General features: G+C 37.2%; 1 protein-coding gene across 1 annotated transcript in view; it reads right to left on the minus strand.

Annotated features, from left to right (window-relative positions):
- CDK7 (cyclin-dependent kinase 7) overlaps nt 1-11778 on the minus strand; it is a 29472-nt gene that overhangs the window by 7230 nt on the left and 10464 nt on the right. Inside the window, exons 3-9 of the mRNA XM_010853595.1 lie at nt 11289-11322; nt 9969-10036; nt 9055-9123; nt 7247-7357; nt 5925-6043; nt 4252-4351; nt 3715-3801 (exon numbers count right to left, since the gene is read on the minus strand). Of these exons, the coding sequence (XP_010851897.1) occupies nt 3715-3801; nt 4252-4351; nt 5925-6043; nt 7247-7357; nt 9055-9123; nt 9969-10036; nt 11289-11322 (588 nt within the window). The remainder of the gene's footprint in view (nt 1-3714; nt 3802-4251; nt 4352-5924; nt 6044-7246; nt 7358-9054; nt 9124-9968; nt 10037-11288; nt 11323-11778) is intronic.

Here is an 11778-nt window from a genome sequence, read left to right on the forward strand (position 1 = left end):
AGAGATCAAATTGCCAACATACGCTGGATCATGGAAAAAGCAACAGAGTTCCAGAAAAACATCTATTTCTGCTTTATTGACTATGCCAAAGCCTTTGACTGTGTGGATCACAATAAACTGTGGAAAATTCTGAAAGAGATGGGAATACCAGATCCTGACCTGTCTCTTGAGAAATTTGTATGCAGGTCAGGAAGCAACTATCCAGTTAGAACTGGACATGGAACAACAGACTGGTTCCAAATAGGAAAAGGAGTTCGTTAAGGCTGTATACTGTCACCCTGTTTATTTAACTTATATGCAGAGTACATCATGAGAAACGCTGGACTGGAAGAAACACAAACTGGAATCAAGATTGCCGGGAGAAATATCAATAACCTCAGATATGCAGATGACACCACCCTTATGGCAGAAAGTGAAGACGAACTAAAAAGGCTCTGGATGAAAGTGAAAGTGGAGAGTGAAAAAGCTGGCTTAAAGCTCAACATTCAGAAAACGAAGATTATGGCATCCGGTCCCACCACTTCATGGGAAATAAATGGGGAAATAGTGGAAACAGTGTCAGACTTCATTTTTCTGGGCTCCAAAATCACTGCAGATGGTGACTGCAGCCATGAAATTAAAAGACGCTTACTCCTTGGAAGGAAAGTTATGACCAACCTAGATAGCATATTCAAAAGCAGAGACATTACTTTGCCAACAAAGGTTTGTCTAGTCAAGGCTATGGTTTTTCCTGTGGTCATGTATGGATGTGAGAGTTGGACCCTAAAGAAAGCTGAGTGCCGAAGAATTGATGCTTTTGAACTGTGGTGTTGGAGAAGACTCTTGAGAGTCCCTTGGACTGCAAGGAGATCCAAGCAGTCCATTCTGAAGGAGATCAGCCCTGGGATTTCTTTGGAAGGACTGATGCTAAAGCTGAAACTCCAGTACTTTGGCCACCTCATGCAAAGAGTTGACTCATTGGAAAAGACTCTGATGCTGGGAGGGATTGGGGGCAGGAGGAGAAGGGGACGACAGAGGATGAGATGGCTGGATGGCATCACTGACTCGATGGACGTGAGTCTGAGTGAACTCCGGGAGTTGGTGATGGACAGGGAGGCCTGGCCTGCTGCGATTCATGGGGTCACAAAGAGTCGGACATGACTGAGCAACTGATCTAATCTGATCTGGGGGCTCAAATGGTAAACAATCTGCCTTCAATACAGGAGACCTGTGTTTGATCCCTGGGTTGGGAAGATCCCCTTGAGAGGGAAATGGCAGCCCACTCCAGTATTCTTGCCTGGAGAATTCCATGGACAGAGGAGCCTGGCAGGCTATAGTCCACAGGATTGCAAAGAGACAAGACTAAGCGAATTTCATTTTCTTTTTGGCAGTTTCTGGCTAAATATGCAACTATCATGACTTAATAACTGCACTCCTGGTCATCTGTCCCAGAGAAATAAAGATGTATGCTTACCTAAAAGCCTGTACATGATTTTTTTTTTTCCTTTGCCCACGTAGCTTGTGGGATCTAAGTTCCCTAAGGATGGAAACTGGGCCCTTGGCAAGAGGAACAGAGTTCTAACCACCAGATCGCCTTTGGACATGAAAGTGAAAGTCTCTCAGTCGTGTCCGACTCTTTGCAACTCCAAGGACTACACAGTCCATGGAATTCTCCAGGCCAGAATACTGGAGTCGGTAGCCATTCCCTTTTCCAGCGGATCTTCCCAACCCAGGCATCCCGCATTGCAGGCAGATTCTTTACCAGCTAAGCCACATGGGACGGGAAGCCCAAGAATACTGGAGAGGATAGCGGATAGCGGATATCTCTTCTCTAGCGGATCTTCCCTACCCAGGAATTGAACAGGGGTCTCCAGCACTGCAGGCAGATTCTTTACCAACTGAGCTATGAGGGAAGCCACGATGCACTGTTATTACAAATACCAGTGTTATTTGTAATAGCCCCAAGCTGGAAACAATGCACATGTCCTTCAATGAGTCAACAGTCAGACACACTGTGGCACATTCACACCACTCAGCAAAACAAGGAAAGGAATGAATTACTGACAACTTGGATGAATTTCCAGAGAATTATATTGAAAAAGCTTACAAATCATATTCCAAAAGCTTACATTTTATATGATTCCACTTATAACATTCTTGAAATAAAGTTATAAAAACGGAAATCATATTAGTGATTGCCAGGGGTTAAGGAATGGGTGAGAGTGGAAGGAAAGTGGGTGTGATGGTAAAAGGGCTCTTTGTGGTGATGTCCTGTATCAATGTGGTATACTTTGTGGTGATACTAACTGTATCAATGTTAGCATGCTGCGTGTGATATTATCCTAATTTTGCAAGATGTTACCCTTCTGAGAAGCTAAGTAAAGGAAGTAAGGGATATATCTGTATTATTTCCTTCTACATGTAAATCAAAATAAGAATTTTTAAAAATCCAAGGAAACCATCATAAGCAACTGCTATTTAGAAAATCATGTCAAATGAAAAGTACTGGATAAATGCTATGAATATGGCTCTGGAGTCAGAAAGACTCAAATTGGAGTCCTAGGAAATGGCAACCCACTCCAGTGTTCTTGCCTGGAGAATCCCAGGGACAGGGGAGCCTGGTGGGCTGCCGTCTACGGGGTCGCACAGAGTCGGACACGACCGAAGTGACTTAGCAGCGGCAGCAGCTGACACTAGGTAGCTTCGGGTAAGCTACTTAACCTCACGACACAGCTGTCTCATCTATAAAGTGTGAATAACAGCACCTACCTTAACAGGATTGTTGGGAGAATTAAATACAATTTATGAAACCCTATCATTAACGGCATAGAGTAAGTTCAATAAATGAATGCTGTTAGAGCATGTTTTACAGTTAGAACATATAGCTAACCTTCAGTTAGAAAGTTGAGGAAGTAATAACGCAAAAGAAACTCCTTAATTTGTTTTAGACAATTTCATTACAGTTTTAACCAGAAGGTAAAGAGGCTGATTAAAATGTCTTGTCTAGGATTTATTTTTTCCCCAGGAGATGAGGCTATAACAGAAAGGAAAATCAAAAGGTCTACAATTATAATGAACAAGTGAGAATTTCACTGAACTGTAATACATAAAATTAGCAACTTAAACTGTAATAAATTTTATCACATATTTATTTTTTTGAGATAATTTAATAGGTTAAAAATAAATAATGAGTTCCCTGGTGGCCTGGGATCCCAGGCTTTCCTGGAGGACCAACTTCAATCTCTGGTTGGGGAATAATGAACAACAAACCAAAAATAAACCTTCATTGTGTTAGTGAAAATGCAATAAATAAATCCATCAAGATGTTGATAAACATGAAACAGCCACAAAATGAAATATTATATAACTTAAAAAGGAAAATGTGAACAATATTAGGAGCAAGTTGGTTGCAAAAATTTACATGGTGTGATCACATTTTTAAAGAATCAAAGAAAAAGCAAGTCATATGTATTTATGTGGGCGTGTGTCCTCACAGCAAGGCTTTACAGCAAAATAATGATTAACACTGGGGTAGAAATTACTGGGATGGGTGAGGGCTATATGTATATAGGAGTCTGGATGGTGTATCACAATTTTAACTTTTACTTTGTGTAAATTTTGCAAAGAGTAATTATTACTAGTAAATTAAGACAATTAATGCATTTGTTTAAGTAATATTCATGTTATAGCACTATACACTACTCTAAATTTCAAAGAACATGTATGAAAGCTTACAGGCCACTGCTCTTCAGTTGGTGTGCCCAAAGTTTCAAATATTCTTGTTAGTTGATCAAGGTCTGAATCTCCTGGCAAAAAAGGAACCTAAAAGAAAGTAAGAAGCAGATATTTCAAGATGATCTGTGATAGCTGTTACACAAATAATATGATAAATTTAATAAGAAACATTAAACAATAACAAAAATAAAAACTTAGTCTAAGGGTGGGACTTCCCCAGTGATCCCAGAAATACAGACGTTTATCCTAACCCTTTTAGTTGCTTTAGAGATAGTACCATATTACAATCCAATAATTTTATGACAGTCGAATTTCAGAACACAGAATGAGCAATAATAAACCTTTATTGTCCTAAATGGTGTTAATAAACAGGCTGTACTTGGTGGAGGTTTTTTTAATTGGCCTGTTTGTTGGTTTCTTATTTCAAGGATGGTAATTACCTCTGGGAAATTACCTCTGAGAAGATAATGTTTACACAAATTGTAAGAACAAATACCTATAACAATACTGAAGAGTGTACATCAACTCAAGACTTACCCTTAGAAGCAACTCTGCTAATATACAGCCCACAGCCCACATGTCCACACCTACACCATACATTCTAGCTCCGAACAGTAGCTCAGGGGCCCGATACCACCTGGAGAACAAAAATAAACATTGTCATTTTAGAGTGGAATTAGTAAAGTACTTCTTAGAGAAAACTCCTCAGAAAAACATCATGCACTGATGAAATGTACTTTTACAGATACATTAACTCAGAAAAATTGGCTATAAAATCAAAAGTTCCTTACTGCTGCAGGAAATTCACCCTCAGTCCATTCATCCTCTCACTTTTAGACGATGAACATGTTCTTTCTCCCAAAACCCTAAATACCATCCTACTTCTTAGCTGATTTTCTAATTCCTACTTCACTAAAATAATGCAAGTAATGAAAAAAAATTTCTACAGACTCACCAACAGTCATCTGCACACTCACAATCCACCTTCCCATCCATAACTACATAACTAGCCTTTAGTGTTTTTAAAGTCAGTCCCTCAACTTGGGCACTGGATACAACGCTCTTGCCTGTTTCCAAGGATATTGCTCCTGCAATTCTTTTTCCTACAACAGTCAGCTTTTTGTTCTTTACTAGATTTATTACTATCAATGTTAAACATACCATTGTTTTCATAGCCTTAAAAAAATAAACTAAAAAACAAAGAAACAAACAACAAAAACTTCTCTGAACCCTGCTGCCCCTAACACCCCTCATTCTCTGGCTGTATGTTCTTACTGTCTCCATTTACTCTTCTCTTAACTCCATCAGTCAGGTTTTCATCCCACACCACTCCACCAAAATTGCTCTTGTCTAGGTTATCAAGATATCCCTATCACTAATCTAAATTGTTAATTCTCAGTCCTCATTTTAATTTGACCTATTAGTAGTGTCTGATTTCAAAGTACAGAAAGTCAGAAACAGGTAGATGAAAACCAGTGAAACGCAACGCTCCTGTATGTGGGTCCTTGTTTTCCTGAGTTCCCAGAGTTCCTGAACGATGGGCCTAATTTTTCCAGAAATTACCTGAACAACTACTTATATCCCTTACTTTATACTCTAGGATCAGGTGATTGACACTCAATGAGATCTATTTGGAAGAAGGTGACAAAGTAATTTAAAGGATAGAAAATCTGAAGATCGTCTCAGATTCTTAAGAGTCAGGGAAGTTAACAAATGCCATCTGGACAAGAATTATAAAATCTACTGTCCCTATCCATATAATGTGATTTTTAGTTTTTATTTTCTGTTTATACTTTTTATGTATAAACAGAAAATATTAGCAATGAAAAATCCAAATAAAAGCACTGCTTTGTTTAGGGAATTTTCATTCACACTCAATGATATAAAATATGCAATCAGAACTGACCAATAAAATAAACACAGGCCCCCCCAAGTCAGGTGGTTATGTAAAAGAACAGCCACTATAGTTCCAACCTACCTAACTAAACTGTGTAAGAAGTATAAATTAGTCCCCCCAAATTACTAGGTAAATCTCTGGGGACTGAATTAATTCAACTCCATTAGAAAGAAGGGCTGAATATTTTTTCACTGTTTAATAAGATACCAACAATAACTCCTGAACTCAGCCAAAATTCAAAGAAGCCAAATGAGGCTCATTTGTGATTAATATCCTACACAATACAAGCTTTAGTTAGTTAAGGAATCCTTACCTGGTTACAACCTGATGTGTATAAGCTCTACTGGGGCTCCCAAATGATTTGGCCAGGCCAAAATCGGCCAGTTTTAGAACTCCATTTTCATCTAGCAACAAGTTGTTTGGTTTTAGGTCCTATATAATGGAGATTTTAAACCAACAAATAAGCGGGGTGAAGGAGAGCATCATAGTAATACATTTAGTTATATTTAAATCTAGCAGAAACAGGTAACACTCCAAATTTAACCACCACCAAAATTTTTTTCATTGATGTAAAATCCTAAAAATCAAAATAAGATTAGCTATATTTCTTAGTGAGGCCTTGGGTCAAGGTACTTCTTTTCAATGAACTTCAATTTATATACTTCACAGGTTTGCTGTGAGGATTAAATTTAATATTTCCTATGAAAAGCCTAGTGTAATGATTGGTTCCTAGTAAGCATTCAAAAAACAGCTGCTGCTATTAATTCAATAACAATATATACAGGGAACTCCCTGGTGGTCCAGCGGTTAGGACTCTGCATGTCACTGTTGAGGGCCCCGGTTTGATCCCTGGTTGGGGAACTAAGATCCCACAAGCCGTGAGGCCCAAAACAATAAACACCACAATATATGAACTTTAGTAAATAAAAACATTATGTGTTTATAAAAGATGAAGAATATAGTCTTCACAATCAATGCTAAAAAGATATTAGCCTTAACCTAAAAGGAATTCCAAGCTTAAGTATGACAATTACTATTATATATATTTTAGCTACTTTATGTACTGATAAATAGGATGCCTACGAACATCTACCTATCTAAATCATCAGCCTTGTTCTAGTAGCTGAATGTTCCTAACAATGACTCAGCCATTTCAGAAATTTTACTTCATTACTTCCCAGAGTTTCAGAGCTACCAGAAATATTTTTCCAGAAGTATTTTTGCATTGTATAATTTAATCCAGACGCCCACTGTTGTTGTTTTCTATTATAACAGTATAGCACAAAAAACACTGAACTTCAAGCCAAAATATCTAGGTTCTAATACTCTTGTCAGTCACTACAGCTGCTGACCTCAAAAAAAAAAAAATGTAACTTTTGGGTCAGCAACTTAACTCTTCAAGTATGAAAAAAATGAAGGAATTGGCCTCTTGCATTTCTAAATTCCACCTAGTAACACAGAGTTTTCACAGCGCCACCTGGTTTAACTGAAGGAGCGCAGAGAGGAAGAAGGGTGGATAGAACAGTCCAGTTCTACTTTTATAATTTACATACTTAGGCCTTTTGTGTAATAAACTGGCTGCAGAAAGTCTGACTACAACATAAAGACACAATCATACTTGGTTAAAAACCTTACCCTATGCAGAATCCAATGTTGATGTAAATATTCTAATCCTTGAAGAGTCATCAACATATAGGCTTTGATGTGTGAAGGTGTTAGCACAAGACTGTTATCCTTTATTATAACCTGTAAAGTAGGCAGACAGTATACAGGTACGCTTTTATCATTCCAAATAAATTCTACTATATCAAATCATTTATAGACAAAAGATGGACTTATTCATAAAGGAGATTCTTTATGAAAGAAAGGAGATTCTTGCCTAACTCTCCTTAGGAAGCACGGTCAGAACTCCCAGTTACGTGGTTAGGCAAAGTCTCTTTAGAAGGAAAGCAGTACTGTCTCCTACTGCTTTGTTTTTAGGCATCCATGTAGCAATCATCTGCCGTTTCACTTGCCCCAGGATATACAGCCCCTCCTGATAACAGCATTCAACATTCCTTTCGGAAACCTCGGGTTCCCAGCTTAGTCCACGTGGTTACACGTTGTGCACTACCTGTGGCCTCCAAAGGTAGCGGACACATGATCCAGGCATGCTCCGTCACCACTCTACAGCCTGCTTTCCAGACTAGTTCAGGGATAGAAATGTGAGCCAAGCCAAGCCATACTTGAGCGAGAATCAAAGGCAACAAAATACTTTCTCTCCTCAGGCATTATTAAGCTCTAAGGATAGAAGCCTACAAGCACCTGAGCCACTATATTGAGAAATTTTACCCATGAACGAGGCAACAGAGAACAAGTGAAAAATTGTGTTCTGCTAGCATTATTTGTGAACTATGATTCAAGTCAGTTTATTCCCAGACTTTTAGTTATACGAGCTAAAAATGCAATTTTCTTTTTTTCAAATAGGTGAAAGACACTTTTAATCTCAGTTTTTAACACTTCAGTTGTGTAACCACTACCACAACCAAAAACAGTTTTACAATTCCCCCTAAACTCCCCCATGCCTCTCTCTACTCAATCTTCCCCTCGATTCCTAACCCCAGCAACCAAAAATCTGATTTCTGTTCCTTTAGTTTTTCCTTTTCCAAAAAAAAACATACATGAATCATACAGCATCAGTAGCTTTTGAGCCTGGCTTCTTTCCTTTAGTGTAACGTATCTGAGAGTTACCTATACTACTGCATATGTTAATAGTTTGTTTCTTTTTATTCTCAAATAGTATTCTACTTTATAAATGTACCAGTTTGTTTATACATTCACTTGATGAAAGACATTTGGGTTGTTTTCAGTTTGGGTCATTATGAAGAAAGCTAAACATCTGTGTGGACATGTTTTTGTTTCTCTTGGATAAATAAATATATAGACGGATTTCTAGATCATATCCTAAGGGTGTATTTAGTGTAAGAAACTGCCAAACTGTTTTTTCCAAAGTGGCTGTATCTTTGCATTCTCATCAGCAGTGTATAAGAATTCCACTTGTTCCACATCTCCAGACTGTCCATCATTGAGATTCAATTAGTATTAATGAAAAGCCTAAAATCTTATTCTTCTCAAAAAGAAACTTGGTTTTCAAAAGGACAGTCTGTGATAATACCACAAGGAAGTTCCAAACCCTCCAAAGCCAAACACTTATTTTTCTAAAAAGTAATGTTAATAAGGTATCGGGAACTTGGCAGACAACAAATGCTATCGAAATCCAAATCTTGTATGTAACACTGGGAATATGGGTAAATGATTCAGAAGATCTTTGACTTAAGACCACATCTAGATTTCAACAAAATTTAAGCATTCTTTTGACTACCTTCTTCAAAGGTAGAAAATAAACATTTAGATTCTCTTTTGATAAACAGGAAAATAAATTTCTCCAGAAATCTTAGTCTTACCTCTAGATCAGTTTCCATAAAATCAAAGACAAGACTAATGTTAGATTTATGTCCAAAAGCATCAAGGAGCTACAAAGCAAAATTTAAAAAAAAAATCAACATGTGATACTCTTAATAAATACTTGACATTATACCTAAGTTTTTAATCTTTAAAAACTTAAGCATTTGGACTGTAAAGTTTAAATAATTTTATTAAATTTAATATTTATCCATTTTTGGCTAGGAATTAGTACTTTGAAGCACAAGATATTAAGCCTTACTATTAAAAAAAAAATCACCAATACTTAACCTCTCCCTCCAAATTTTAGGAATTATAATTAAGTAATGAATTAATGAGAACCTCACTGAAGTCCCTATAATCTAGAAAAACTCCCAACCTTGGTACTTAAGAAAATCCAACAAACAGCAGCAGTAGCTATTATTCACTGAATGAGTGTGTTCCCTATGCCAGACATTATCCCAGGTAAGTAGGTGTTAGTTGCTCAGTCATATCGGGCTCTTTATGAGCCCATGGCCTGTAGCCCACCAGGCTCCTCTGTCCATGGGATTCTCCAGGCAAGAATACTGGAGTGAGTTACCATTACTAGACGTGTATTCAGTGAACTAGTCTCATAACAACCCTATGAGGGTAGAGACTATGAGGCAGAGTTCAAGGGAAACTGCTCAAGGTCTTACACATGCTAGAGCTCTCTAGACTTCAAAATTTCTGATAAAGTCAGCCTGTATGCCCATATTTAATTTATTTCAGCAGCTGTATAGTTTTTAAAACACTGCCTATAAGAACAATTAGGATAAAAAATACATTTCAGCCTTTTTGTAAGGCTCACCTAGGACAACTCCTTCCTGAGCCTTCAATCAACATCCACATTTGGAAAGGCAGGGTCCCAAACCCCAGAAACTTAGATCATACTCACACCAATTATATTTGGATGACTTAGCTCCTGTAATAATTTTATCTCTCTTAAGGCTGTTCTATTTATACCTAGATAAAAAGGCAAAGAAAAAAGTGAAAAAGAATTCTGAAATCTCAAACCTTCTTATAAACATATTTTTTGGGAAAGATCAGTCTCTGATGAAATAGCAATGAATATTCCTCAGGAAAAAAAAAATAACAATTTTTATAACATACCTGTTTCCAATTTATATTGCTTTGTTTTTAAAACAGTTTAGGACAGACTATGATAAATGATGAAAAAAGTATTCACTTCATCTATAGAATATGAGATCTGAAGACTCCTGGAATAATATGTACACAAGTATGTAGCCTATAGCTGAGAAGTTAATAGCTTTTCTTCTCTTGCCTTATGAATATTAGAGGCAGATTCTTTAAGCTAACAGAAAACTAGTGATTAAATACCATCTTTCCATGGTATTTAAATACCATGTTTCATGGCTTTTAAATTTGTGTTGTATCTGGGAATTCTTCCCCCTTCCAATGTTATAAAATAATTCTCCCATAAAAAAAAAATAAAAATAAAAGAATAAATACCATCTTTCCCAATGCAAAGGACAAAACCCAACATTTTAAAATAAGATCTGATGGGATTTCCCTGGTGGTCCGTGCACCCAAAGCAGGGGGCCCAGGTTTGACCCCTGGTCAGGAAACGAGATCCCACACGTCGCGAGTTAAGAGTTTGCTTCCCACAACTAAGAGATCCTGCATGCCACAATGAAGATCAAAGATCCAGCATGCTGCAACTAAGACCCAGTGTAGCCAAATAAATAAATACTGGAAAAAAAAAACAAAAAACGCCCTGGTATTAGTATTAGAGAGATGATGGATCCTTTACACAGAAACTATTTCCTGATGACTAAATAGGACTTAGCACTCAAACAGAGCTTTAGCAGAAGGGATACAAAAATCTCCCCCATCCCTATACATTTATTCTATAGTGAGCTTTGTATACTTCCATGAATCCTGAATTTTCAAAGTAACCAGAAGCTCAGAAAAACAGTGGCTTGAAAACAACTAAAGCAGTAATGAAGACAGTAAGACAAGTCACTAATAACCTTGCTGTTTTCCATCTGCTTAGGTGATCTGAATATCCTCTGAACACCCAAATGGTGAAAAGTACAAATATCCTATCTCTATCCTGAGTCTATCGTTAGTCTTCTGGGACCTGCAATAACTCTACCCAGAAACCATTGTTAACTTAATTAATACTTTGTTCTTTTCCTCAGTGAGAAGAACCACCTTTTCTGTTCTGTCAGATTACATGAAATAAGTTACTTACCATCTTTAGCTTCTGATCTATGTCCAAGTTTGATCTGGTAGAGGAAAACACAATAAAAACGTGTTAAACTATTTAGACAAATGCGTAATACATAAACACTTCAAATGCTTAAAGCAAAAATACATAACTACTTATATGTAGCTAATATTAGCAGGCAAGGAGGGAGCAGGAATCACGAATCAGAAAGGCAAAATTAACAATATAATAAAGGATCAAGTACCTATCATGCCTTTCCCCTCAAGTTTTGAATTACACAACTTTGTAAGATTAAATGTGGAATAAATTAAATGCATACAGGCTAATAAAAGAAGCACTTCAAATTAGACTACTTGGGAGGAAATATGTAACATATAAAATAACATGCTTAATATGCCCAATAATATACTCCCAGGGACCACATTTTCCAAGAAGAAAAATTATAGATTGTGATACATATAGAACTTAGGGAGATAATCTAGGTGGGTGGTGGTGGTTTGGTCACTAAGTCGGT

The sequence above is a fragment of the Bison bison genome, unplaced genomic scaffold, assembly GCF_000754665.1.
Source record: "Bison bison bison isolate TAMUID 2011002044 unplaced genomic scaffold, Bison_UMD1.0 scf7180017864329, whole genome shotgun sequence".
In the NCBI taxonomy this organism is placed as follows: Eukaryota; Metazoa; Chordata; class Mammalia; order Artiodactyla; family Bovidae; genus Bison; species Bison bison.